A 27,399-nucleotide genomic window follows, 5' to 3' on the forward strand; every position below is an offset into this window, starting at 1 on the left:
ATCTTATGCGACTGTGTAACCGAATAATTAAACAACAGCCTTGCCACAACTCGTCCTTACAGATATAAATATCTCCAGTCAAAAAGCTGTAATGGTGCAAAGTCTTTCCGGATACATCGCTGAAATTCAAACACACTATGGTGATGCTGTGTTTAAATAATTGTTTCATCATTACAGAAGGATGGAGCATTTTCAAATATTTGAGTATCGTTTAATAAGCGATGAGCTGTTTATTATCCAATCTAATTTATGTATAAGCCGTGATGTGTACACTTAAATTGCGTGTGGACCTTAATTGCAATCCCTCATTATTAGCAATGCAATTACGGGTGACAATTTTACTGAATTTCAATACCTAATTCTCTTTGTAATTGTTTGCATTGGAATATCCAATTTGTCCGTGAGTAATTACGCTTTTAAAATCAAAAACAACACTCGAAGTTATTGAGAATAATGAGTGTTAAACAAAGTACAAGCTTATTCCTTTTGTTTTGTTAAAAATTGGTGGATTTGAGTTCTTATCTATAAGATTCATTAATGATACTGTTTTCTACAACTCATGCAAATGCAATTATAGCTTGTCATTATAACTGTAACTGTGTTGTTGCTGACGTAAGACACATTTAGAGAAACTATGCACCCTTGCTACGGTAAGTAAAACTATAATAATTTATGTTCGACAAACTAAAATTTTAAATTGTTTTACAAACAATGTCACTGTTCAATTTGGGTACTGTTATTTTTGACATGTATATATGGTCAAGTTTCGGCCGCTCGCTTATTCCCGGTGTTATAAACCTTAATATGATGATGCGAGAATTTATTCAACAGTAACGTTCAAACGGGGAAAAGAACTATATAGAGCAATTACAATCTTAATAATATGTCTAATGAATTTTGATGTGCTGTTGTGACTCGATTCTTATAAAACCTTATCGTTTACTTTAGTTCAGTCGGAAAAATGTCCTTGTAAATAACCAATTCAATCCTTTATTATCCTCATGATGCTTTTTTTAACCAGAATTTGACTATATCTTCATTAAGATCTTTCTTTGAAGCAGTTTGGAACATAGTTATCTGATACGAGAACTCAATTTATTAATGTTTGTAAAACACAGTGGTTTTCGTGTGCTGAACTTTTTATTATGACATTCAATTCATTTACACAACAAAACTATTGAAAGTGAATTCGTAGGCATATACTTAATTTGTATGCGTATTCACACACACGCACACATACATATTAAAACAAGGTTGCCTGCTGTTTCAATTGTAACTGTTTAGCTTATTACTTAGTCAATTTTATTAGATATCGCGATGTATTTACCACAACTAAAAATAATCATTAAAGTGCTCGTTTGTGCTTAGGATACATACTACGCTTTTAATTTAAATATACTGTTTTTGAAATTTCATTCTTTCATTCTTTCATTCGCTTATATTGAGCTTAAGCTTTCCTTCTCACCACCATAAAATGACGTATGTGCTGAGGACTTCGGCATGACGTGAATCCCGGCAGAGGATGCGCGCCTGCGTAGAACAAACATGACTGAACGTGACCTTTATGTGTATAGAAAACAGTATGGTGTAAATATTGGCAGCTGGTTTTGTCTAGAAAGATGGATTTGTCATGATCTCCATGTCAGTGACGGTGACTCTGAACTGGACGCTGTCTCTGGTTTAGTAGCCAAATTCGGAGTCGAGGAGGCCAAACGTCGTTTTGAACATCATTGGAATAGCTGGATTGTAGACGAAGACTGGAAGTATTTGGCTGAGCGAAACGTAAACAGTGTTCGTATCCCCATCGGTTTCTGGTCCCTGAGTCATGCATCCTTATTTAAGGATTCCCCCTTTGAAGCTTATGCCGGAGTCTACGAGAACTGTATTTCCATTCTTATCAAAAAAGTCCAAGAAGCTCATAAATATGGCATTGGTGTTCTGCTCGATTTGCACGCTGTGTACGGTGGTGCAAACGAAGCAATCCATTCGGGAACTTCGTCCGGAAAGGCTGAATTCTTTTCAAATGCAAATTTCCAGCAACGTTCGGTAGACACCGTACGGTACATGTCCGATGTGTTTGCGCAATTCCCCAACATTGTTGGTATACAGGTTGTGAGTGAACCCAATTACGGCCAAAACGAGGTTCTTGGAAGATATTATACAGCCTGTAGAGCAGTCGTCGATAAGGAAATCCCAGTCTACATTGGAGATGGTTGGGATTTAAATGGTATGTTCTTTGCTGCAGTGCCTTTAAAAATTGAGTAACATTGCTTACCTCTAATTCTGTGTTTTTGACATTCTACTAACAAACTTCTTAACAGCTTGGGTTGAATGGGTTCACCAGCATGAGCAAGAGGGAAGCTATGTCGTTGACCATCACTATTATTTCTGTTTTTCCGAGGATGACTGCAAGCAGCGTCCTAAAGACATCGTTAAACGTGTAGAGGCAGGCGAGGGATGCCCTGATGCAGAGGAATGCAGCGTTGCTGTTGGAGAATGGAGCTGTACACTCTCGGAACAATCTTGGGGCCGTACTAAATTACCGGATAAGAGACGCAAAGATTTTGGAGAGGCACAAGTTCTCTTGTATACCGAGAAAAACGGCGGCTCCTACTTTTGGACATATAAGTTCTCTGATGGAAGAGGTGGTGAATGGGATTTCCGTGAAATGAACGAGGCAGGCAATGTCGTGTATCCTGGACCGAAACCTTTACCTAAAAGCCTCGATCCTCCAAAGGCCTTTGTTCAAAAACGTGATTCGGAATATGAAGAGCATGTGAACTACTGGACTCATCAATGTCCCGGAGAAACGTTCTGCCATGCACTTTTCAAGCAAGGTTGGGACGACGCTTGGACGGATAGTCTTTTCTTCTTGAAGAACAACTCAGTGCTGGGTTACCCACGAATTTGGGCTCAAATGCGTACACGTACTGTTTGTCCGGACAATAAGTACGCATGGGAATATCTTCATGCCATGCAACGTGCTTTTCAATTTCTCAAAACCAAAGGAAATGTCCTTTAGTCAGAGAAAACAGTCCGTACTTATTACTATTTTCAACACATTCATGACACAAACTTTGTTCAACACTTCATTTGTGTTTTGTTTTCTTTTTGTCAACTGAGTCACATTTCAGCATCTACTACAGACTCACAACACTTGAAGCATGCTCGTGTTTCATTTATTATTATCTTATACATGTGAGCAGTTGGTCAATCTTTTAATGATACCAGGCTGGTCATGTTGTCATACCTTTGTTTCCGTTTTTCTTTGTCTTGGTGAGACAAAGCAAACAGTTGTTTCAGATCATTGTGCAAGAAATATACTGGAGGGAAGGAGAGTAATTCGTTTGTTAAATTTGCCGGAGTAACACACGCCTCTTCTTTCCGCTGAATACCTACTTTGTTTTCGTATACAGACTTTTTATTTTCTTCACACATCTTTCTAAACCGGTGTCATTAATTCGTACTCATTATCTCACACTAGATACTTCTGTTTCTCTTTTAAACGCATTACTTAAACGGAGTTTTGTGATACGGAAATATTGTTGAAGAGTTTTCACAAAGATTGAATGATCTGTTCTTTTGACGTTTCAGAGTGCATAATACTTATTCTAAATATTAACTGAAACCAGCACTTTTGACAAGATTTATTCTATCTGCTTGAGGCAATTGAAACGCGTGCAGGGTTCTTTTATTAAATCAATTAACGAAGTCGATAACTCGACAAGCTAGAATTTGCGTAGACAAATTCGAATCGGACTATGAACAGGGAGCATTCCTTTGGGACACTATCTGCACGGAGACGAAAGGAGAACTTGGAAGCAAGTAGTACTCTTGCAAAATGCTATGCACCTTCTTCGTTGAAGAATGAGATACTCTGCTCACCTGTCCGAACACCAAGAATTCAACAAGGCCTGGATGTTGGTTACTTTGACAATTGCAACAGCTACTGCAATATTGATCCGAAAATACTCTCCGTGTCCGGGGCCCCTGTTGATCTAAACTCTTCGAATCCTACTATTTCTTCTTTATCTTCTAACCCAACAGAGTTGAGCAGTGACTTGTATTCCGATTGGCCAGAACAACAGCATCCTTTCCAGTGGAATGATTATTGCAATCTGAATCTTTCTCCGGTTAAGGTCTCGGCACCTGCAGCTGCAGCATCTGCTCAAAACATACAGGTTATAGCAGTATCATTGATTGTTAAGTCCGATGGTTCAGCAGATCTAGTGCGCGAAAACGTGAATAAACCCGAACCATTAAACAACGAAATGGCGGTAACAGATAACATTTGTGTTCGACCAGAACAGGTTTATGAGGTTAATAGCGAACTACCATCAAGTGTCGCGAAAACACTAGTGGATACGGATTCACTGTATACTTCTAGTTTTGAAGACATTTCATATGGCCCGGCAAATATGGCTCGAACAAATACGTGGACTCCTGGTTCAGGCTATCTAAAGACCGAATCTGTATGGGAAACGCCAATGGGTGGGTGTCCTATGAAATGGAGTATGAGTGATAGTGGCCTGTCTGATGCTCGAGTTGCTGCTCGACAGGCTTTGCAATCTCGACGGCTCCATCGGCTTCCTTCTGTGGTACGCCCTGGAAAATCACGACGAAAACGAAGCTGGTCTGCATGTAATCAGTCGAGCTTTTCTGAAAATTCGTCTAAACGATTTTACACGCCCTCGGATCAGACGGCGTTCCCAAGTAGCCCGCTACTTTCTCGTTATCAATACCGCTGTAATACCTGCACCCTTACTTTTAGCACGCGTGAACAATTAGCAGTGCATGAAGAATCTTGTCTTCATTCCCTACAGTCATCGTTTCTCTCTAGTGATTACTTTAATGAGCCATCTTCTCTAGACGAAGATTGGTTTCCTTCGGTGATCTAATTTCTGACAGCTGTTATCTATTCCCATATCGTTTAACCCTTCTTGCATAGCTTACGATTCGTCTCATAAACAGGGGAGGCAAGCAAGCATTGCAGTACTACGTTCTTCTTTTCAGTTTAAATAGCGTTTAACCTTTTTACTATGGAAAATATAAACTAAGCTCTCTTGTAAACCAGTATTTATATATAATAAGATGAAATATAGCATGATATTTGAAAGGGAGGTGAGTTATTTATACAGTTAGTATACCAATTTCCTAAGGAATGGATGTTTTTTAAAGTAAATCGTAATCCTAAAAAAAGTCATCAAAAGGGCCTTCATCTTGCAGGCCATTCAAAAACCAAGTTGGTTTTGGCCATACTCGAGCTATCACTTTAGCAGTAACGAGACCGAAAGGAACAGGTCCATAGGAGCGACTATCTAAAGAATGAACCACGTTGTCTCCTGCAAGCCAGACATGTCCCACTGGTACTTTAATCGTTTTGTCAGATATTGTAGGGTCTACAAACACAGTATCACCGGGCTATAAGCAGTTAATACGATGTATCGAGAAAGAGCAATAGACGATAGAACTATGTCCCGAAAATGCATACCATTCCAAGGATTCGCTTGCAGACACTTTGTTGGGCATTGCTGGGTTTTGTAGCAACAACAAGATCGCCAACCTTGCAGTTTCGGGCGAATTTGCCAGACCATTTGTTCAGTAAGACAATTTCACCGCTACACTTGTGTTTTAGTTGACGGAGTAATTAACGTCGTAAACATACGTGTAATCAAGTGTGGGCAACATACTGGGTCCCGCTGTGACCTGCAGCTGAAAAAAGTGTTCATTGAATTCATATACCAAAGCAGCAACCTGCACAGCCGTTATGAACAGTCGCGACATAAAAAGAAAACGAGTTTAGGGCAGAGTAAGATAATAAGGTAGAATTTCCCGTTAAAGCAACTACAATGAGCAAATAAACGTAGTCAGAGCTGCCAAAATAGATTCTTTTCCCGACGCTGATGAGAATTATCTTGTTAGCGAGTTAATTCGTTTTCAACTACATCCACTGATATCGGAGGTCGAGACAGAGGCAGTTGCAAGGTGTGGGAGAAGGTAGCAAGGATCGTGATACAATTGGTAAAGTGTTGAAAATGCTTTGTGCTCTATCGCAAGCTTTCCGAATTTTAATGCGTGCCTAATTTGCAATTGGGAGGCAGGTAGAAATTCGCAATGCCGTCCCAAACTGGTAGTTGCCTCGATAAATCGTTTATTTGTTGCAGCAGAAGTGGAGTAGGACAAGTCATCCAGGATGAAGAGGGTTCGTCCATATGGAGCACCAAGGTCATGAAGCTTTACAAATGCGTTTAGCAGCTTTGAAGTAAGTTGTTCCGTATGTAGTGGTGAGTCTAGTACCAGCAATTCATTTTGTCGAAATCGTTCGCTAAGAGCAACTCTCATTGCTTTGCTAAATATCTTCGTCGGCATTTTTGTTGTAAAGTCCCTAGGCTTTGGACCATGAGCCACGGCTCCTCCTCGAAGCATTGGGCTTGAAGCATCGCCTAAACGAGCTCTTCCTGTACCTTTTTGAGGTCGTAATTTTTTTCCAGAACAATTTATTTCTGACCGAGATTTCGTATTTGCAGTGCCTGCACGGTCACGATTGGCCTCAAAGACAACAGCTTTCTGTAAAATATCGCGTCGGAGAGGTTCCGTCAAAAATGGTCGCGGAATGTGTAAAAAGCCCATAGGTTCCAGCGAAGGAAATGCATACCGAATCAGATTCAGTGTCATATTTTCCAAATAAAGCAGCTTCAATACCTTGGTGCAAGGTCAAAGAATGAACTTGGGACAGCTCGGAAGGTCCGCGGTGGTGTTGAATTTCTACCGCGGAAAAGGAAGAGGGAAAGAGTTAATAATTTAACAAAAAATTGAAATCATTGTTTGAGTTTGATTATGGTATTGCATTGAAGGCAGGAATATGTATATACGTATTTTTTTATGGGATTTTTTTGGATTATTTTGGATTTTTATAAACCCGAAACCCTAGGACTTAATTGATAAAAAAATAGTAATTCCTCTTAATATGCCTAAATAGAATGTTTACTTAATTTCTTATTTTTAAGCGTGTTGTTCATACAACTGTTCTTGATCTTTTTCAGGTATATACAAAAATCTATATGCCTGTACCTTCCTCCGTATATCTATAGTTTTACAAGCTTTGTCAAAAAAGTCTAATAATTCTATCTAATTTTTCTTTCTAAGTAGTCCTTTCATAGCTTCATATGTTCCGATCATAATAGCACAGTATGGAGTAATCTTTATACATCGAGGAATTGCTCCTCTGAAGTATACTCGGAGACCTTGCTTATTCAATGTTCGAATAATGACACTTACTCTTTGTAACGGTTGCGAATAACCTAAGTCACCTTGAATTTGTCGATGCGTTTTCACAACATCTACAGGATGAGTCACAATACTTGCAAAAGTTCCCGCGAGACCTCCACAAATGAAGCTTTCCATAAAGTTTCCATTGGAATGAAACTTTTGGTCGTAGGTCTTCCGAAGTTTCTCATAACTGTACCAATAGATACTGCTGAACGGAATATTCATAACCAATGTTAAACCAACGCCTCTCCAAGCAGAAAGAATTCCATTCTCAGATACGCCGGTGACAATTCCTCGTGACACGTTTCGGAACGCCTGCATACGTGTCTGGTTCGCATGATGCGAACTTTGCAAACGTGTCCGGGCCAATTCAAATGGGGCAACAAGAAGTGTCGCACATGCCCGAGCTAAAGCTCCAGCAGCAGACGGTGCCCAGGCTTTATCTTTCGGTAAAACCTTTGCTTTTAGCCATTCATAACTAGTAAGCTGTATAGTTGCCGAAGGTACGACAAGACATAGGGCAGCACTCAAGCCTCGAAATAATGAACCAAATCCTTCTTGCCGGACAATTCTAGAGGTAAACTGTCCGATGTTTTTGAATTGCAAGGTTGAGGTTTGAGTCTGAACACGGGTTTTCACTACGTCAAATGGAGTCACTGCAGTGATGAGAAGCAACATGTTAGCAAATGACATTCTTTATACACAATCAACTCAGCTTACTAGCTACACAGCTTAGAAAAGAGCCGACAATGGCTGCGGGAATCCGCACTTGAGCCTCATCAAGTTGCTTTTTTGACATATTTGCAACTTGGGAGTTTATGCTGGTCTGGCTTGCTATATAACCAGCACTTCTATTTTATATATATACTGAAACTTATACATAAAACTCACTTGAAACGACTATTGTCCCGTTAATATATACATTTGCACCGATAGAAATTCTCCTACAGAACAGATGGACTCATGGAAGGTCAGATTTCACCGGAATTACAAAATGCTCTTGAGCTCTATTCCTCTGCTATCAAGCTCGAGCAACAAGGAGAGCTCTCGGATTCTTTAGAAAAATACAGACAGGCACACAAATCGCACGAAGATGTAGAAGAGGTGTACCGAAAATTGGAAAGATTGAAACTGGCCGAAGGTAGACGAACTGCTTTTACAGAGGATGACAAAACAAAGTCTGTGGACTCTTCAGAGGTAAACGCACCCGATGAGCTAGTAACTCATCGCATTATTTCTGCAATTGAAAAACTCCCACAAGAAGTCCTGCTTATAGTTCTTCAACACTGTTTTCGATCCATGTCAGATGTGAAACAGCTTTGCACACTGTCACTCGTCTCTCGTAGATTTGCTTCCGCTTTACGGTCGGACATACTATATCAACAGTTTTGTTACTACAGCGTTGAGGATCATGAATGGTTTGAGCCATTGCATGCAATAGAACAGGAGGTCAAAGAATCTTACAACAATTCATGGAAGTACATGTTCCGAAAGAAACCAAGAATTCGGTATGATGGCTGTTACATTGATCGTTGTCGCTACTTTCGTGAAGGAACCAGTGATACCGGTTGGAACCAGGTCGTTCATCTCATCACTTACTATCGGTATCTTCGTTTTTATCCCGATGGTTCCTGTATCGTGTACCAATCCCCCAGCGAGCCCAAAGACATCGTCCGTCTTGTGAACCGATTTGTCCCAACCTTATTCACACCGTCTGGTTTCAGTTCTGCAGAAGTTGCTGCAAAAGTCGGCACATGGTCAATGTCTCCTTCGGGACATTTGGTTGTATCTTACAATTCATCCATACGCTACACCAATGTTCAAGAACTCCAAGTTCGTGGTCGTCGATTACACTGGTTAGCATTTTATTCCCTTCATACACAAACATCTGAGAAGATTGATTTTCCCTTGACTCAGAATCGTGACTATTTCTTCTCAAAGGTCAGAAGCTATTCTCTCACAGAATAAATCTAAAAGTGTTTCCACTTGTAACAAAACGCCATACTTCACTTTCTGTAATCCTCTTACTGTCCGCAACATTATTCTTTCCCGGCATTCGACATGTTGTTAGTTATAATTTCGTACAAACGAAACATGGGCAAAACGTTATTAAGCATTATACTAATTTTGAATCTCTCAAATTAAAAAATAACATGTTTTGAGAATTTTATCAGGAAACCAAAAAAGGTCAAACGTAAACAAGAAGGGGAAAATGAAATACACATATCAGTAGGCGTTGAACGGATGCTAGGGAAGCACATTTCTCAATTGAATTTGTGCTTTTTTCATGCAAGTAGTACTCGTCCGTTTTAATGAGGGAGATAGCGAATTGCCTTGTCACCCGTAAGTTTGCTGCGGTCACGAAGACGTTTGCCGAAAAGGTAAATACAGAGAATGAGGACGGGAATGAGAAGACTGACAAAGGCAAGAATGGCAACGGCCCATTTGGGTGAGAGCTTATCGAACATGACAATACTGATGTGGGCAAAGGCAGTCGCACCGGCATAACTCGGGAGAGTGTATGCGGCAACAGCAGAAGCAGCAACGACGGGGTACGCGTCTGTAAGGTAGGTCAAGCAGCAAAGCCAATTGTGCGAATTGGGGATTGCTTGCATACACATACCGATGATAGGCACAATCCAAGGGTGACCACCGCTGCACGTAAACGCAAACAGGAACATACCGGCAGGGAAGAGCAAAGAAATCCAAACGGCACTCTTGAAACGGGCCTCAGGTCTACCAACACCGCCATGCTTCTTGCGGTCAAGCTGGTAAATGTACTCCTGGATTGGTTGATACAAATAGATGATCAAACAAGCAACAATGTTGGAGAGATATGTGCAACTGGCGGCCATGGCCGACATCTTGTACACTCCGGCAAACACGGGCCAGATTGCGTTCAAGAAGAAGTAGCCGACACCGTAGGCAAAAGCGTTGTACCAACCAAGAGCAATGACAACCGGCTCAGTCAACATGATGCGGAAACCCATTGTAACGACAAAACGAATGTTTCGCACAGCATCCTTAGTCGTCAATTTAGGAATGAACTCAACCGAGTGTCCTTGAGCCAATTCGTACTTGCGAATGATTAGTGTCGGCAGCGTCTCGGGCGTAAAAAGAAGACCCAAAAGGAAGAGGCCGCCGACCATCATGTTCAGCCAGTACAGCCAGCGCCAACCCATGTGCGGATTCTCGTATAAAGCTGCACCAATGGGCGAACCAACAGCACTGACCGAACAGGCCCAGGTAAACATTCCCATACCCATACCAGATCCGTCTTCTGAGAACATATCGGCCACACTACCAGCGACATTTGTCAATGCCGTGCTGCCGGCGACGCCAATGATGAAATGAGAAATGATCATCTGGCTGATGTTCTTGGGAATTGCACACGAAATGTTAAAGAGGATGTAGATGACCATGGAAACCAAGTACACGGGCTTCCGGCCGCCAATGTCTGAGAGAGGACCAAGAAAGATGGGTCCCAGACCACATCCCAGGATGTTCATACTCATGTTCAGCATGGACACTTGTGTAGATACGTGGAAATACTCGCTCACAGCCGACGAGAGACTTCCGTAGGCGCTTGACGTCCACAGCACAAATGCCTGCATGGCACTATAAAAAATAAGCACCGACCAGCGTTTCCAGGCCGGCCAATTCTGAGGATGAGCAGGGTGTTTGTTACTAAGAAATTCACTCAAGTTCTTCGTTTCCAAATCGACGCTGTTTTTGTCCAGCTTGTCGGAAAACGAATCCATTGGTGAATGCACCGGGGTGATTTCGTCTTTCGAGTCGACTTTTGTGTCTACTTTCGTGCCGACTTTCTCCATTTTGTTCAATGAAAGAGATGGAATTCTGAAAATTCGTTACAGAAAAGACAACGAAAATTATTTTAACAAGACAGAACACTTCCTTTTTGAGCTTCTCCTCTCTTGTTCCTCTTCAAGCTGTAAGTTAATAGCTCAGTATTGGTCGCGAACTTTAAAGTATGAATTAGTCCAAAAAATGTCGCAGGAGCAAAGTTCGTTGCCGATTCGAGCGAGTAAAAACAACCAGAACACGACCAGTGACGACCAGTGACGACCTTCCAGACAGCAGAGAATGCCTTTATACCTTCTGAAAATCCTACTTTACATGTTGCCGAAATCCTTTCGCCTGCAGACAGCATCCAGGACTCAGAAACCGTGGTCGGCTAATTTTCTGATTGGCTCGCTTAAGAAAATGTGCGACAGCAAAAGGACGAAGAAGGGGAATGCCAGGCGAAAAACGAGGGTTCAGAGTTGCATAAGAGCAAAAAACAAAACTCATTTCTCAAACCGCCAAACAAACTTTTCCGTCCAGGTTTTTATTAGGATTTTTCATCACCGCCGAAATTGTTTTTCACGGGTGCTTGACAACCTAGGTGAATTTACTTTTTGTGGGGGAATTGTTGTCCAATGAAACGCGAATTAAAAGGTCGCTCTGTCGCACGAGCTCGATATCGCGCAATTTAAGCGTTCAGGAATGCGACCACCGTCGGTTGTGTGTTCCGAGGGGCAATGATATTAAGTATGAACAATCACTTGCTGTATGAATGATATTCTGTGGAAAAATGTACCCGGGTGGCCATCATCCCATGCACGAATCCGTGCTGGGCTGCATTAAGCGCTAGCAAAAGGGGTGCAGCAGAATTGGTGTAGCGACCAAAGGGGGTTGTGGGAAACAAATGTGCGTTATTGTGCGGTATTTATCGGTAATCGATTTAGTGTGACACTATAGTGTTCTATATAAATCACAAAAGCTCGTTATCAAATTTAACGCGATGCACAAAACTGCATCATTGAACATCGTTAAGCTTCGATAAAATTCGCCAAACTCTGCTGAACCTCACTAAAGTTTGTCACCGCACTACACTAACGTTCGTCAAAGTTCACTGCATTTCGTTAGACCTCGCCTCGCTTCGCTACACCTCGTGACTCGATGCAAATCATAGCCGCTCACTACCTCTCACTGCCGCTCGTTACAGTCTCGTTCCACTTGACTCTTGCAAATCTGGACCACATTTTGAGTCATCAGGATGACACATCAATGGCCCTGACTAAAAGTATAAAGGCTGGCTAGTCACCCCGCCAACACAACATAAAGTCGTAACAGAACACACACGCACACACCAGGTAAACGCGACGTCTGCACAACTTCAACTCAGAAACTTTTGAACAAATCGTTATAGAAAAGATGCACCGTAAAGTTGTCATTATTGGATCCGGTCCCGCTGGTCACACTGCCGCAATTTACTTGGCCCGTGGTGAGGTCCACCCTACGATGTACGAGGGTATGCTGGCTAATGGAATCGCTGCCGGCGGTCAGTTGACTACTACAACCGAGGTCGAGAACTTCCCTGGTTTCCCTGAGGCTATTGGTGGTACGGAATTGACAGAACGGTTCCGTCAACAATCCGAGCGTTTCGGTACGGAAATCATCACTGAAACCGTGTCGAAGCTTGACTTGAATGCTCGTCCCTTCAAGTTCTGGCTCGAGGGTGCCGAGGACCAAGAGCCCGAAACCGCTGACACCATTATTCTGGCTACCGGTGCTAGTGCCAAGCGTCTCCATGTCAAGGGTGAGGAGCAGTACTGGCAGGCAGGTATTTCTGCTTGTGCCGTTTGTGATGGCGCCGTTCCCATTTTCCGTAACAAGCCTTTGGCTGTTGTCGGAGGCGGTGACTCTGCTGCTGAAGAGGCCTTGTTCTTGACCAAGTACGGCAGCAAGGTGTACGTGCTCGTCCGTCGTGACAAGCTTCGTGCTTCCCCTATCATGGCCAAGCGTCTGACGAACCACCCCAAGGTCGAGATTGTTTGGAACACCAGTGTCGTCGAGGCTCAGGGTGACGGCAGACTTCTTAACAACATCGTCATCAAGAACAATCAGACCGGTGCTACTTCCGACTTGGCTGTTAACGGTCTTTTCTATGCCATCGGTCACATCCCCGCTACAAAGATTGTAGAGGGCCAAGTTGAGTTGGATGCTGACGGTTATGTGCACACCATTGACGGTACTCCCCGTACAAGCATTCGTGGTTTCTTCGCCGCCGGTGATGTCCAGGACCGTGTCTTCCGTCAAGCCATTACCTCTGCTGGTAGCGGCTGCCAAGCTGCTTTGTTGGCTATGCGCTACTTGGAGGAGCTCGAGGCTGAACAAGAAGGAAATTAAGGAAAAAAATAACATGAAATTGCAGACTGCACTTTCTTTGATGATAAACGGATAATTCTGGTTGCTGCTCCGTTCACCTTTTCGCATCCTTCTTTTGTTTGGTTGATTATGATTCTCTCCTCCCTTGCGTCCGTATAAAATAGATAGCACCTTCCTTTTCATGTAGATGCTTTAAGAATATCTTCTGTTTTTGTTTACCTTTTTTTTAAGCGGTTAAGTTTTCAAAGTCTTCTTCGTTTTATACCTTCCTTTAGTTTCAATACCATCCCCCATGTTAATGACGCCCGTAAGTTTTAAATGAAATCGAGAGGCTTTTTGTAATAGAAAAAAGTAGCCATTCGTTTAGCTATAATTCTAATATTCTCCTTCCCTTTTATCCGTAACCCAATAGATTTAACCAAAAATAAAACATGAACTGTTGATAAATTAGACAGCAGAGTCAAAATGCTGCAACCGATTCTCCAGTTTGCGCATCTTTTCATTGTAAGCCTTGGTCTTTTCACGTTGTTCCTTGGACCGCTCGCGAGCAACGAATTGAGCATCACGACGAAGAGTTCTGATAGCGCCTCTCCGAGCATCACGGTGTTGAGCGCGCAGTTTGTTGAGCTCGTTACGCTCTGCATCCATGTCATGCTTCTCCACAGTGTATCTCTCCTCAAACTTAGGCAATTGGGCAGAAATGGCGATGGGACGGTGTTGTTGCAACTGTAATGGCTTGCGAAGTTCGCGTGCCTTTTCAACGAGTTTGCTCACATGATCATGGACAGTGTGAAGATGGGCGGCCAACTCGGGATGTAAAAGCTTTTCGTTTTCAGTGTAGATACCGAGAAGTGACAGTATCGGCTCAAACATTTCAAGATAAGCTGCTTGACCATTGAACAGATCAGCAGTACCTTTCACTAGGTTCAGCACAACAAGCAAAAGGGAGCTTTGAAGCTCAAGCGCTTCCATTGTTCCCAAATCATTGAGGGAAATTTTAGTAGGGGCATCCAACGAGATATCCTGAATGCCGAACTCATGCTTTTGGCCTGATGACCAAATCTGTGCCGTAAGTGGGAATGCTCCAGGAGCTTTCTCCAATGCTACCGGGGAAAGAACAACAAGGAGTTGCGCGATAGCATTTAGAGTCTCAGGAACGTAACGCTTGCTTATGCGTTGATACTTAACAAACAAATTCACCAGGAACATCTTTCTGGTCCAATCTGCAAGTGTTTGACACTTGCTTTGTGAGATACTTTCAGCCATAATTAGCATGGCTGGGGAAACAACTGGATGCTTTAAGTCGGATGTGGGGAAAATAGAGGGAATAGTGTTCAGGAATACCAAATCATAATTGGCTGGAAATGTCACTTCACTGTCGGCATAGCTGTCTGCCAAACGTTTTTGCATGCCTGTTAGCACTGCACGAAAGGTATTGGCGATGGCCAAGGAGTAAGTCTCGGCCATACGCATAAGATGCTGTGCTACTTGATTGATGACTCCAAAAGGAATGGACTGTTGGGTCGACAGGTAAAGAATATGTTTCACAAGCACAATCGCAAACTTCTCCAGTCGGCCCTTGTTTTCGGGATGAAGTTTCATGTGATGAAGTGTGCGAATGCGAGTGATAACTGTATCATGGTCTTCGACGTTCAATCCATCAAGCATGTCCAAGAAATGTGCATGTGTAAGAGGGCACTCATACGTATATGCAAGCTCTTTTTTGCCGCCATTTTTCCGCGACGGTTTTTCGTCCAACGCAAAACGGACCGTCTTTCCCTTCGACGATTTCTTGTGAGTAGCCTCATCGTCAACCTCATCGTCTGCGCTCTCTTCAGACTCAGATCCACTCTGGAAACCGGTAAACGACTCCTCATCGTCTTCCTTGGCAGTCAAACCTTCACCGAAACCAAAAACGTTATCTGTTTCGTCGGGAACGTAGTCGTCCTCCAAGCTGTCGCCTTCACGACCATCAGCATAACCAGCTTTTGCATTATGCATCCGCTGCAAACGCTGTTCTTCAAGTTCGCGAAGGCGATCAGCTTCGGCTTGAGCAATCTCCTCTTCCGTTTTGGTCCGCTCAGAGGGACGAGCACGGCGATCAAAAACCATTTCGCGCACAAAGGCGTCATATCTGACATCCTCCTTCGTGGGCTCCAGTTTGACTTCCTTGCCAGCCGATTTACGAGTCTCACGAGCGTAGTTGGAAAGCAGACTCTGAATATCGTCCATTTCCTCATCAAGCTTTTCACGTTCCTCCTCAAGCTGCTCCTTTTCGGCTTGGCGTTCTGCTTTGTACCGCTTTGACTTAGCAATGATTTCTTGCATAACCTCATGCTTCGTCTTTTTCCGCTCACCGCCTTCGTCTTCTTCCTCATCTTCATCAAAACCACCGAAATGAGCACGGCGAACAATTTCACCGTCCATATCCATATCGTCGTCAGAACGTGCATGGTCATCCAAAGTTTCCAATTCTGAAAGAGGCCGAGAACCATGAGTAAGCACCTCTTCGTCGGCCAAGGTAAGCTCTGAAGAAGCAAGCTGACGCTTTTGTTCAAGACTGAAACGCTGCAGCATCTTCTCCTCTGGCGTCAACAGTGGATTATTTTCGCCAAAACGACGATCGACGATGGCACCTGTTCTGTTTTTTCTTTTTAATTTTTCGCCAATGGTTCGTTTTCTGATTTCTTCACCAACACCTCTGCTGATGCCGGGCCGTCCTTCGGTACCCTTCGTCTTTTTATTAATGATTTCGAATTTTTGACGCGTGTACTGGCGATCAAATCGATTAAACTGAACATTGTTAGCTGAATTCATCTCTACTTCTTAAACAGCTGATTTGAAAACCTAAACCAACGATTACAACGTACATCAGAATGAATTTTATCCAGCTTAGAAGCTCTCTCCTCCCGACTCATAGAACCTCTCTGGCGAACGTGTTTCTTGCCCTTTCGGGCATCGAAAACGCCAGTTTGGCGAATAGATTGTTTTAAATTTTTCAATTGAGACCCTTTTCCAGCCATTTTGAACAGATTCGGCCAAAGTAAAGAGTTTTCTCCAAGGCTGATGGAGTTGGTGGAGGTGAGGAATTTCCCTACTACAGAGCTTAATGCTATACAGGCTTCAGCATTGGACCAGCTTCGGTGTACGAAAACTATGCGAAATAGTCAAAATAAACATCCACATTGAAATCAATATTTGTGTTCTTCATGAAAAGACAATTCAATTTATATAATTAACTTATGAAATATCTTTTGTTTTGGTGTAGAAAAATAGTAAAATAACCGTGCACAGTCATGCATGCAGTAATAAGCCTCGACAAGCGCAGTCTCTTGCGCTATATAAAAATTATAAAAACAAATTGTAATTTGGTTGCATACGCCTATATATAGTCATCCATTTCACCTGTGCCTGCTGACGCCCTTAACGACCACGCTGCTCGTAGCTATACAACGACTACCACCACGTTTGTACCACAACCAACTTCATCTAAGAAAGCTCGAGTTTCTTTTATTTTTCTTTAATAAAGCATATATTCCGCTGTAAAAGAAAATATTAGAAACCATAGCCGGCTTTCTTTCGTTTATACAAGGAGCCTTGTGCTGGCGGAGCTTTCAGCGTCAGAATCATTTTATACGGTATTCGTGCCAGTAACGATCATCAGCTCTGCTAGCACCGCGTGTTTGGACAGCAACTGTCCTCTTCAACTTGTTTTTAGTCTCTATCTGTGAGCATGAGTAGTCACGAAGATCATGCTGAAGAAAATAAGCCCGCCACGGTACGACGTGAACTGTCTTCTCGAGAGACTGACTACAGTGCGGAGACTTCGTCTCTTTCTCTGAGTATGAAATGTAACTCTCGAGCCACATCAGCTCGAACAGCTACACACATGCGTTCAGATAGTCATTGTTCCTCACGACCAGACTCTCCAGCGCCAATAAATCATTATCCCAGCTCACGCAGCATGCTAGTGCGTTCACGAGGCAAGTCTTTCACGGGGAAAACGGAGTCTAAGCCGATACGGTCGAGAAAAACCACTTCATCGAGAATTTGCGGGCGTTGTGGACTTCCTGTTTCTGGTCAATACGTACGAGCGCTAAACGACATTTTCCACTTGGATTGTTTTCGGTGTTATGACTGTGGTGTTCCTGTTGCTACAAAATTCTTTCCTACAGAAAGTGCAGATCATACAGGCCAAATACCTCTCTGTGAGAAGGATTATTTCCGCCGACTTGACTTGCTCTGTGCGAATTGTGGCATGGCCTTGCGCGGTTACTACATTACTGCCTTAAACAAAAAGTATCATATTGAACATTTTACGTGTACATTGTGTTCTACGATATTTGGGCCGAATGACTCCTACTACGAACATGATGGAAATGTGTATTGTCACTATCATTACTCCACAATGTTTGCTTCACGCTGCTGTGGTTGTCGAGGACCGATTCTTCGTCAATTCGTCGAAGTTTTTCGTAATGGTACAGTTCAGAGTTGGCATGTTCCCTGCCATATGATTTTCAAATTCTGGAATGTGAAGCTCCCGACTGCTACTGACGAGGTTCTTGGGAAACAAGATGTATCAGACGGTGCGTTGGTTGATCAGGATGAACAGGACTCCGTACTCTACAAAAAACACGAGAAGCAGATGGAACAGCGTATCTTTCATATATGGCGGACTTTGTCCGCCTATGAAGAGTACACAGCTTCCTGCATTAGTGATATGCTTCTTCATGTTTCCAACCGTGATTTTATGAAATGTGTCCTTGTTGTTCAAAAGTTTATTATGCATGTTGAGGTTTTATTTAAGGGAATTGATTCATTGGAACACAATTTGTTTAAACATCAGGCGAAGGGTATGCCTTATATTCGTGAGGCTAAGCTATTGTGCAAGAAGCTTGTATCTATATTTGCGCTAATAGCCAAATGTCATAAAACCGAACTACGTGAAGTCTCTGCTGTGCAAGAGTTTCTTTCACTCTTTTCCGGTTTGGCCCACTATCTTAAATTGTTGATAAGAATATCTTTGACTGGTGGCTTGCGCCTTGAGCAAGATCACAAGTTTAAAGCTGCACTCCCTCAATTTCTTCTTATTATTGAGAATTCACGACTTCTTGATGAAAGTTATTCGACGAAACGTTTTCAAATACCTCCTTCTTATGCGGATGCACAATCTGATTTATGTTACATTTGCCATCAAGCCTTAGAGGAAGACTGCGTATATTGCTCAGACATTCGATGCCACATTCAATGCCTTTCTTGTGCTTCTTGTAAATACACCAAACCTGGATCGTTTGACTGGGCAAGATGGAATGACCGAAAAAAGGAAATCCAGTGCTACCTTTGCTTCACGGACCCCGATTTGCAGTCTAGTGATTGCCATTTCAGATACGCTAGTCGTCTTACTCAGTATACCTACCTTTTGCGAATTGCTCTTGCCCGACTTTACCGAATTTTGGCTGACAATACTCTTGCGCCTATTAAACCAACATCGCAACTAAAGCAAGTCAATTTCAGTTCATCCACTGTTGTTAGCTCATCCGATTCACGAAGCACTCAAAATGATGAATCAAGTGTTGATACTTTCAAAAAGTATGCATCCACACTTAACGATTTGCGCCGGTTGAAATCTTCACGCAATATCTCTCGTTCTCAAAGTGTTCTGGTGCCTGACATTTCGACCCCAGTTACCAGAATGAAGGGACATCATCCTACGAAATCCACTTCACTTATAATTACACCCGATATTCAACAACGACCTAAAGCTTCGAATTCTCACGAACTTCCGAAGACAATTGAAGAAAAGGAACCCCCGTTAGAACTGTACGATGATTGTCGAGCATTCACACTTGACGACATCCCCAAAGTCATTGCTGAACAGCGTAATCGCGAACATCGTCCTAATGCTTTTCGTCATATGCCCAGCTTTGCAGCTTCTTCCATTCGGAAGGCATCTGAAAATATTGTCCGAACGGGCGATCAGCAATGCCTTTCGCTTCCCGCTACCCCTCCCCAACGTCGCTTTACAGAGCTCACGAATCTGCAACTGCTTTTTACCAAGCATGTTGCAGTCCTGACACTACATCCTTTGGTGAAAGATTACTATTCTCTTGATGAGCTAATGGAAATGAGCGACTTACGGAAGGGAAGATTTTGGGAGAAATTTGGAAAAGCATTCAAAAGCCGGGACAGTGATCGTAAAAACATGAGGAAAAAAGGTGTCTTTGGTGTTCCTCTTGACGTTTTAGTGGAACGTAACGGCGTGAAATCAAGCTTGGCTCACGAAGGCGGAGTGAGTCGGGTCCCGCAGTTTATTGAAGACACTCTCAAAATCATGAAACAGAAAGATATGTCTGTGGTTGGCGTGTTTCGTAAGAACGGAAATATTCGCCGTCTGAAGGAGCTCAGTGATCAAGTTGACAACACCCCGGAAAGTGTCCATTTTGAAAATGAAGGCTCTATCCAGTTAGCCGCCTTGCTCAAAAAGTTTTTACGTGAATTACCGGATCCCCTTTTAACATTTAAGCTTTTTGGTTTATTTATTACATCTTCCAAACTTGAAGAGGAGGAAGACCGGCTACGAGTTCTTCATCTTACTATATGTCTTCTTCCAAAAAGTCACCGTGATACTATGGAAATAATTTTTGGATTTTTGTATTGGGTTGCGTCCTTCTCTCACATTAATGATGACCTTGGTAGCAAAATGGACATTCATAATCTCGCAACAGTAATTACCCCCAACATTCTCTACTCGAAGAGCAATGATCCTGTTGATGAAAGTTTCCTTGCTATTGAGGCTGTTCATTCATTAATTGAGCATAATGAGCGGTTTTGTTTGGTCCCTACTGAAATTAATATTCTCTTGGATGATCCTGCACTCTTTTCATCAACTGCGGACTGGAGTTCAAAAGAACTTGCGAAGCGATGCGAGGATTTGTTGGAGCAGATACGGTTAGACGAGTCTTCTCGCCCGAAGAGAGTAGCTTCTACAAAGCGGAAGCGTCAACCTCTTCGAAAAGTCGCAACATCGATGAAAACGAATGTTGCGACTGCAAGCGAGATGGCACCAGCAGCTTCCTATTCGGAAAGCAACGTTCCTGGTGAACCTGTCATTGCTGACCATATTCAAACGGTTTCTGCAAAAGCCGTGTTTGACACCTCTTAGACTATATCCTCCAATCATATCCGCAAACCCTGCGGACCCAAACAATATCCCGTTTCTTGTGCATTCGAATGTCTTAACGAGTCAACTGGCTCTGTACTAATACGGCACCCATTCCATCGTTTCCTCCATTCGGTAAAGTTGTTTTTTGTCTTTCTTTCTATCATTAGCTACTTTCGTTTATCATCATATTTTCTAAAGGATTTCCTTCGGTCTGTAATTTGTATGTCGCTGTCATGATAGAACTTGGTAAAGTAAAGTATTAATTCCTCCATGGGAGTTGAATAATAATTAGTTTTGCTTTTTAATATTCAGGTCGTGTGAAAGCTTGCTTGTTACATGCAGCATACGAAGGATCAACCAGAGCCAAATTACCACGAATCCAGCAAAGGAGACAAGGACGTTGAGCACAACCCATATATCAGGGAATCGTGCGGGAGGCGAAACAAATATGTCAGTCAAAAGAAGAACAATCATAGCAACATAAAATGACTACTGGTGTTAGAATCACAGAATTAAGTTAGAAACTTACAGCTTGAAGGTATCGGAAGAAAAGATTCTTAGAAAAGACAATCATCCGTCCCAACCAGTTCCACATCATAACTAATACGAAGAACTGAAGAATAAGTCCGTCGCGTTTCAGTAATGGCCAAAGACTGTTTTTTAAATTGTTAGTAAACGGTAGTAAATGCTAGAGTATACAGACTCGGAAATTAAAACCATACCTGAATACCGCCAAGTTGTTGGCCAACGAAACCCAAGATTTAACATCTGCTAAACCATGACAGAGAAGAACAGTAGTAAGCATTAAAGGCAGCAGCACCGTCTTTTCGTGGACTTGGAAAGAAAACAAGAAGAAGCCCCAGGCACAACTGGCGAAACCGAAAGCAAGGAGTCTCTTTCGGGGATACATATAGAGCATCACGCATGATGGAAGGATAGCTGCCAGTGTGAATATCAGACTAATTAACTTTAATTGTTCCAACGAAAAGATCTTTCGAATTTTGATGATAACGTTAATAGCGCACCAGAAGTTCGCTACCTTGTCTTCAAATAGACCTCTAGCGAAGGGAAAAATTCGATGTAAAACCTGGAGGAATTTGCTTACGATAATCAAGATATAACCAGGGCAAAAAGTTTAATGCAAAAGTCGAGATTACAGTTAAGCCAAGAGATAAAAGTCGCAGGGGGTTAAATCGAGGCTTCATGCAACGACCTAACAAATATGCAAAGATTGCTGGCGCAAAGTAAAGAGACATTTGCTTAAAACAAACAGAGAGGCAAAACAGGATTGCCGCTGCGATATATTGATCTCTCAACAAATTAGCAATTGAATACATTACAAGACCAAGCATAACGCAGTTGTATTGGAAGTGACCATGATCGATAAGCATGAGAGCTGGTTGCAATAAAACCATCGTCAGGACAGCATTCTAAATCGTAGTTAGTACACATTTTAAGGATAGTATAACACGGCGCATGTTATCCATACTCTTTCAACGAAATCCGGAATCCGACGGGTCCACCACTTTGAATAGAAAATTAACGGAGGTGTCAAGACTAAAGCATGGCAAATTATAACAGTAGATCTCATGTACAACTTAAGTCCCTCCGTTTCCAAGCCATGAGAAGCTTCAAAAGCGAACCAAGCAGGATCACCCAAATAGTTACCAATGATACCAAAAAGCCAAGAAACAAAAGCTGTCAGCGGAGGATAATCAAGTCCCCACCATTCCAAGTTTTCATAGTACCATTGTGATATAGGAACGTGTAATGTGAGCTCCATCCAATGCCTTTGTGCTTCAAAATCACCGAACATAGGAGGTGCACCTTTTCCTGAATATGAACCAATTGAAACAAGCCATTGAATCAGAATCACTACTACAGAAATACACGGAATGTACATCTGTTTCGTGGATCCCTGTTTAAACCGAGAAACGAATTGTTTAATCGGGATTGGTGAATCAGGTAGCGAGTTCATCTTGAATTAACCCTAAAGAACAGCTCGTGTGGAAAAAGCAAACAAATAACGCTCTCAAGGAAATTTGAAGGAACGCTCTACCTATAGGATTAGCCCAAGATTGTGTTTCGTGAATCCAGTTTTTTACTCTAGTATTATGGTAGCTTTCTTGGGCTCTCCAGGATAAAAGTACTACGGAGAAGAAGCAAGATGAGAATCAAAAAGTGAACAAGTCTACCGGAGTTAAAGCCTCACTCCTCTATCAACAAACAATATTATAATTATTACAAATCTTCTGTTTGGTCGGTGATTTGGTAGAATTATTAAGTGTAAAAAAAATGTAATCCCAAGACACAGACTTAATTGTTATACGCAACTCAAAGTTTAAAGACAAACCAAAAGAAACGGCGCTCTGATACTTCATTGCTATACTATGGAGTAACACAGCTTTCTATATAAAATAATGGTCCGTTAAACCTTCTTCATATAACATTAATAATGAACACTTTCGACATTTTTTTCCATATGCTACCAAAACAATAGAGAGCCTATTGCTCGGCACGACTTGCACCAGCATCATCGTAATTATGAAGTTTCGTTCCTACCATGTAAAGATCATCACGAACTTCTACGGTCCAACTGGAAAACAAACGCTTAGCCCTAGTAAACAAGAAGGAAAATAATATAGCGTTGAAGAGTAGGGGATAGCAAGCCCGGCAATATAACGTCTGGTATGAGAAGGTAACGAATTCAGGTATCGGAATATGTTTGCTGATCATTTGGAAAACATTATCAACGAGTGGAAGTGTGGCCACGCCAAAGGCAAAAGGGAACACAATGAAAGCAAACAAAAAAGCGATGGTCTTAAGACCAAGACCACCACGTCTCCAAAGTTGGCTCAAGGCATCATTAAGGTTGTTTAAACCTTGCTCGAGAGAGAACCGAATGAAGCCGAATGAGAAGAGAACACACAAGGCCACATAATAGTCCATGTTGAGGTCTACCGTAAGATTATTGATTTTCAGGGCCGAGTTGCTCTCGAAACACACAATTAAGGTCCGGATGGGGATAACGAAATACAAATCAAGCGCAACAGCTACCAACAGCGGGACAACAAACAGTGAAACGGAAACCATGTAGCAAGCCCAAGCGGTAGTTTTCACCAATTGGACTAAGCCATATTGACGAATGAAACTTGTCACAGAATGCAAGGTAAACTTTTCCCGATACGTCCGGAGAAGATAAATCGTGTAAGCGATAAATCCCAGGGACACTATGCCAATAGTGTAAGCATAAATGTCATTATCCACAGCCTTGGGCAACATGTAGGCATACAGCCGGCGGCCAACGAGCATTGGAACAATTACAATGAAGATGTTCGCAATGGCAGCAATAAGCCAAGAACACAACAAGAGCCCCCATAACCGAGCATAAAACTTCGGCGGTGCGTAGGCAAGCATAAATTCGTTGGATTCCTCCAGCTTCTTCTTTTCGCCTTGTAGTTCATGACCGTCTTCCGTAACAAATATGAGCATAGCGTTTTTCTTTACCGGAACGGCATCGAAGGATGGACAGCGAACGAAGCAGCCATCACGCTCAAAATTTTCAGGCGACAAATCGAGTTTTTCCTCCTCAACAACATCCTCGCCAACAATGGATTTGAAACGTAAGCGAGCAAGCATTGGGAACAGTTTGTTTTTAAAATGACCTTCTTCTGCAACATAACGTTTTCCCATGACATAAGAAGAGATGCGCAGGCAACGACAGAGTGCAGAAAGAATGAAAGTCCAAACGCTTTCAACAATTTTCAAAGGACCAATGCGCTTGCCGATAGTATAAATTAAGGCATGAATAGCCAGCAAGTCGAGAGGCGCTATGAAAATAAATTCTCCTCTGTGGTATGTAAGAGGAAAGACTAAACCCGTAAGGCGTATGACATAAACGACACTTCCTACGCATCCAATAATAAAAGCAAAGTACAAAATTGCACTAAAACCAATCTTTTTCAGTTGAAGCAGAAGTGGTTTTTCGAGTGTCTCACGTAAAGGATGGAAATTAGGATCGTTGGGATCACGCAGAAAGAAGAGCACACCGGGCCGAACAACCTTACGAATGTTTGAAACGAACAAAGCGAACTCAAACATGTAGGTGATGCCAAGGAACCATGTAATAAAGCCAGTACGATATGGAAATGAAACCATTGAACTGTGTAGGAAGTTCAAATCCCAATTGGGAAATACGCCCTGAAGACAGAAGCAGATAAGTATTCCACAGAAGAAAGGGAAAACGACTAACTCGATAGCGAAAATAATAATAAATTTGGCAACAGAAACACACTGTTGCAAAATCTCTCGCAATGCAAGTTCGAAATTCTGGACTTGAGGATGGCTGCCGATAAATTTCTTTCTCTTCAAATACCACATTCCAATTCCAAAGAACATCAAGTATCCAAAACCGATGGAGACAAGTCGGTCTATCGGCCTGACGGAGTAGTTTTTGGAGAAATCAATGCAAACGTTCAAGAACATATGTGCCACACGATACACAGGAAGCATCTTCAGCTTTTTTAAAGCCCACTCGAGATTCTCTGTTCTAAAGAAAGACGTCATTACACTCAATTGGCTTCCTGGAATCACAATGTAGCTTGTCAACTTGGACTTCAACTGATTCACCACCTCAGAGAAAGATGTCGAGAAAAAGTCATAAATTCCGATCTTTTTAAATACGGCAGACACACCTGGAACACGAGATACAAGGTAAATAAGGTTGTATATGCTTGAACCAAAGAAAGAAACCAGTCTGCTAACTATGGCAAAAGAACCAGTTATAAGTGAAGCAGGACTCCGTAAAACATAGAAAGTAGTCTCTATCACAATACGACCCCAGATATAGGGGAAATCAATAAATAACTGTAGCAATAATTGCATAGCGATAATAGCCGACAAGCTGTTTTTGATAATAACACCGATAGGGCCACGCAATCCAAGTAATTCAAGAAAATCATCCTCTCCTTCTTCCGCCTCGGCAACTTGTTGGGCTCTAACGGCCTCAATGGCAGCATCTTCCTGAGCAGCTCGGTCGACAGCATTACGAACAACAGCCTCCTGCTCATCAGTATCCGAGGCAGGCTCATTACGGTTTTCTTGCTGTTGATCGTCCAAGCCAGAATCGTCGGAAGAAGTGGTCTCGACATCGTGGTTGGCTACGGCCTCATGGTTACGCTCCTCAGCAGAATCAAGGTGGACGTCACGTCTAGGCAAATCTGTATTTTCCTCTCCGCCAAGGTGAAAAACGTCATCAATTGGTCTTTCCTCGCGAGCAGGCTGATGAACATTTTCCTCTTCCACTTCCGGGTCTAAATGTTGTGCCTGGGGTTCCTCTGGGTGAACAGCATCATGAGCGCCATCTTGCTGTTCCTGATCGCGCGCTTCCTGAGCTATCGCATGGACGAGTTCTCCCAAGAGTCCGTTTGCATCTCCGGCATTTTGGGGAATGTTGTCAGGTTGTTGGGCAATTTGATTATTCTGTTGCCGACGCTCCTGCAAACGACGCTGCTCATTTTGCATCTGCTCAATAATGAATGCGACATGTGCTCGAGCATTCCGGATATCAGCTGCATTCGGAGCTCCGGGCGCCTGTTGATCCTGCATTTCAGCCCGTTGGTCTTGCATCTCATCAGCAACCTGAATAGCGTTTTGCAGGACCCATTCCCGAATTAATGCAAAGGTTACAAACACAGACACTGTAAATAAAGCAATGAAGAATCCATCCACAACACGGGTCATCAGACCAGGGAAGGGTACAACCTTATAAACAAAGTCTGGCAACACTGGGAACAAGGGTTCAGTCATCCGTGGCATAGTAGATGGCTTGTTATGAGCCAAATAGTCACCAATTTGCAAGGAAAGTACGAACGCAAATCGCGAACAGTATTCTAAGGCAAAGCCATAGAAGAACCAAGCAACAAGACCTCTAAACAAGATTTGTGCGAAGCTCAAGAAGCTCTTCCACATTTGAATGCACAAAACTTTGAAGGGCAGGGTGCGTGGCATAGAATCTGCGTATACTGAATTTCGTGTTAGACAATTAAATACAAGCAAGCTAGACACAAACCTTTTGTAAAACTAAACGGTGTGTAACAGAGTTCACAGTATTTCTTGCGACTGTGTTTCAGCCATTCAACCAGACTATGCTTCTGTTAGCTGCAAGCCGAGAAAGAGACGCGAAAAGCACTAAGAACGCAACAACTTACCATTCCTGATGAACATAACGAATACTGCCACTGCATTTGCTGTAAAGGTGTCAGCATTTTAATCTGGATCTAGAAAAACGCGTACCAAGGATGATATAGAGGTGACTCTGGCGTCCCTTCACACCGGCAAACACGGCAAAACTCCTCGTCCACGTTCATCTTTTAGAAAAAAGAGTATGGGCATTCACTAGAACAGTGAGAGCAAGTTAATGACCAATTCTAATCTCAATTTCCAATTTTGTGTATTTTTGTGGATGCGTGATGGCGAACGGTAGGTTACACCGATTACCACAAACCTTAATTGAGTCGAGGAAGGGTGTGGCAGAAAAGCCGCTGGGACTGAGACTGAGCAGATGAAAGCAAAAGATAGTGGAGAGCAGAGGAGTAGTAAAGTAATCTAAGTAGCAAGAAAGAAAGTCAATTATAAGGAGCTAATTGAGTATTTCGGAATTCTGGTGCGGTCTTCAAAGTCCGTAGTCTTAGGATTCAATCTTCTGATGCAAAAACGAGACACGTGGAATACGGAAGAAACAAAATAATCGGCCAATTGCTTTTATATAAAGCGATTTACTATGTATGGTTATGTAA

At 42.5% G+C, this 27,399-nt stretch overlaps 12 protein-coding genes across 12 annotated transcripts; 5 read left to right on the forward strand and 7 right to left on the reverse strand.

The window, feature by feature from the left end:
* Positions 1-1,545: 1,545 nt before the first annotated feature.
* SJAG_03646 (glucan 1,3-beta-glucosidase Exg3) lies at positions 1,546-3,022 on the forward strand (the record flags this gene model as incomplete). Its single annotated transcript, XM_002174747.1, has 2 exons — positions 1,546-2,227; positions 2,322-3,022. 2 exons carry the CDS (start codon positions 1,546-1,548, stop codon positions 3,020-3,022), a joined length of 1,383 nt encoding a protein of 460 aa, XP_002174783.1.
* A 739-nt stretch (positions 3,023-3,761) lies between these two features.
* Positions 3,762-4,898, forward strand: SJAG_03647 (MBF transcription factor complex subunit Rep1; the record flags this gene model as incomplete). The annotated part of the gene is made up of 1 exon (XM_002174748.1): positions 3,762-4,898. The coding sequence occupies one exon, from the start codon at positions 3,762-3,764 to the stop codon at positions 4,896-4,898; it is 1,137 nt and encodes a 378-aa protein (XP_002174784.1).
* Positions 4,899-5,190: 292 nt separating this feature from the next.
* SJAG_03648 (inner membrane peptidase complex catalytic subunit) lies at positions 5,191-5,784 on the reverse strand (the record flags this gene model as incomplete). Its single annotated transcript, XM_002174749.1, has 3 exons — positions 5,191-5,421; positions 5,492-5,618; positions 5,666-5,784. 3 exons carry the CDS (start codon positions 5,782-5,784, stop codon positions 5,191-5,193), a joined length of 477 nt encoding a protein of 158 aa, XP_002174785.1.
* A 153-nt stretch (positions 5,785-5,937) lies between these two features.
* On the reverse strand, positions 5,938-6,675 carry SJAG_03649 (ribosomal protein subunit Yml6; the record flags this gene model as incomplete). The annotated part of the gene is made up of 1 exon (XM_002174750.1): positions 5,938-6,675. One exon carries the CDS (start codon positions 6,673-6,675, stop codon positions 5,938-5,940), a length of 738 nt encoding a protein of 245 aa, XP_002174786.1.
* A 392-nt stretch (positions 6,676-7,067) lies between these two features.
* Positions 7,068-8,117, reverse strand: SJAG_03650 (solute carrier family 25 member 40). The gene has a single exon (XM_002174751.2). The coding sequence runs from the start codon at positions 7,960-7,962 to the stop codon at positions 7,129-7,131; it is 834 nt and encodes a 277-aa protein (XP_002174787.1). The 5' UTR covers positions 7,963-8,117; the 3' UTR covers positions 7,068-7,128.
* Positions 7,973-9,488, forward strand: SJAG_03651 (F-box protein Pof7). Its single transcript, XM_002174752.2, has one exon. The coding sequence runs from the start codon at positions 8,233-8,235 to the stop codon at positions 9,235-9,237; it is 1,005 nt and encodes a 334-aa protein (XP_002174788.1). The 5' UTR covers positions 7,973-8,232; the 3' UTR covers positions 9,238-9,488.
* Positions 9,224-11,377, reverse strand: SJAG_03652 (high-affinity import carrier for pyridoxine). The gene has a single exon (XM_002174753.2). The coding sequence runs from the start codon at positions 11,100-11,102 to the stop codon at positions 9,579-9,581; it is 1,524 nt and encodes a 507-aa protein (XP_002174789.1). The 5' UTR covers positions 11,103-11,377; the 3' UTR covers positions 9,224-9,578.
* An 893-nt stretch (positions 11,378-12,270) lies between these two features.
* On the forward strand, positions 12,271-13,786 carry SJAG_03653 (thioredoxin reductase Trr1). The gene has a single exon (XM_002174754.2). It carries the CDS (start codon positions 12,487-12,489, stop codon positions 13,459-13,461), a length of 975 nt encoding a protein of 324 aa, XP_002174790.1. The 5' UTR covers positions 12,271-12,486; the 3' UTR covers positions 13,462-13,786.
* SJAG_03654 (U3 snoRNP protein Nop14) lies at positions 12,449-16,534 on the reverse strand. Its single transcript, XM_002174755.2, has 2 exons — positions 16,311-16,534; positions 12,449-16,233 (listed from the first exon to the last, which is right to left on the reverse strand). The coding sequence occupies exons 1-2, from the start codon at positions 16,461-16,463 to the stop codon at positions 13,888-13,890; spliced, it is 2,499 nt and encodes an 832-aa protein (XP_002174791.1). The 5' UTR covers positions 16,464-16,534; the 3' UTR covers positions 12,449-13,887.
* Positions 16,535-17,173: 639 nt separating this feature from the next.
* On the forward strand, positions 17,174-20,602 carry SJAG_03655 (rho-type GTPase activating protein Rga1; the record flags this gene model as incomplete). Its single annotated transcript, XM_002174756.1, has 1 exon — positions 17,174-20,602. One exon carries the CDS (start codon positions 17,174-17,176, stop codon positions 20,600-20,602), a length of 3,429 nt encoding a protein of 1,142 aa, XP_002174792.1.
* A 288-nt stretch (positions 20,603-20,890) lies between these two features.
* On the reverse strand, positions 20,891-22,580 carry SJAG_03656 (glucosyltransferase Alg6; the record flags this gene model as incomplete). Its single annotated transcript, XM_002174757.1, has 5 exons — positions 20,891-21,091; positions 21,132-21,255; positions 21,325-21,658; positions 21,708-22,032; positions 22,092-22,580. The coding sequence occupies 5 exons, from the start codon at positions 22,578-22,580 to the stop codon at positions 20,891-20,893; spliced, it is 1,473 nt and encodes a 490-aa protein (XP_002174793.1).
* A 192-nt stretch (positions 22,581-22,772) lies between these two features.
* Positions 22,773-27,126, reverse strand: SJAG_03657 (ER-localized ubiquitin ligase Doa10). The gene is made up of 4 exons (XM_002174758.2): positions 26,897-27,126; positions 26,812-26,850; positions 26,673-26,746; positions 22,773-26,625 (listed from the first exon to the last, which is right to left on the reverse strand). The coding sequence occupies exons 1-4, from the start codon at positions 26,968-26,970 to the stop codon at positions 23,108-23,110; spliced, it is 3,705 nt and encodes a 1,234-aa protein (XP_002174794.1). The 5' UTR covers positions 26,971-27,126; the 3' UTR covers positions 22,773-23,107.
* Between the last annotated feature and the right edge of the window lie 273 nt (positions 27,127-27,399).

This window comes from Schizosaccharomyces japonicus (genome assembly GCF_000149845.2).
Source record: "Schizosaccharomyces japonicus yFS275 unplaced genomic scaffold supercont5.2, whole genome shotgun sequence".
In the NCBI taxonomy this organism is placed as follows: Eukaryota; Fungi; Ascomycota; class Schizosaccharomycetes; order Schizosaccharomycetales; family Schizosaccharomycetaceae; genus Schizosaccharomyces; species Schizosaccharomyces japonicus.

Excerpts from the sequence above, each read along its gene's own strand:
- SJAG_03654 (XM_002174755.2), bottom strand. The coding sequence starts at position 16,463 with ATGGCTGGAAAAGGGTCTCAATTGAAAAATTTAAAACAATCTATTCGC. Across the intron at positions 16,234-16,310 it reads TGGATAAAATTCATTCTGAT|TTTAATCGATTTGATCGCCA; the intron begins GTACGTTGTAAT and ends AACAATGTTCAG.
- SJAG_03651 (XM_002174752.2), top strand. The coding sequence starts at position 8,233 with ATGGAAGGTCAGATTTCACCGGAATTACAAAATGCTCTTGAGCTCTAT.
- SJAG_03652 (XM_002174753.2), bottom strand. The coding sequence starts at position 11,102 with ATGGAGAAAGTCGGCACGAAAGTAGACACAAAAGTCGACTCGAAAGAC.
- SJAG_03657 (XM_002174758.2), bottom strand. The coding sequence starts at position 26,970 with ATGAACGTGGACGAGGAGTTTTGCCGTGTTTGCCGGTGTGAAGGGACG. Across the intron at positions 26,747-26,811 it reads CGTTATGTTCATCAGGAATG|TCTGGTTGAATGGCTGAAAC; the intron begins GTAAGTTGTTGC and ends ACAGAAGCATAG. Across the intron at positions 26,626-26,672 it reads ACCGTTTAGTTTTACAAAAG|TATACGCAGATTCTATGCCA; the intron begins GTTTGTGTCTAG and ends CACGAAATTCAG.
- SJAG_03650 (XM_002174751.2), bottom strand. The coding sequence starts at position 7,962 with ATGTCATTTGCTAACATGTTGCTTCTCATCACTGCAGTGACTCCATTT.
- SJAG_03653 (XM_002174754.2), top strand. The coding sequence starts at position 12,487 with ATGCACCGTAAAGTTGTCATTATTGGATCCGGTCCCGCTGGTCACACT.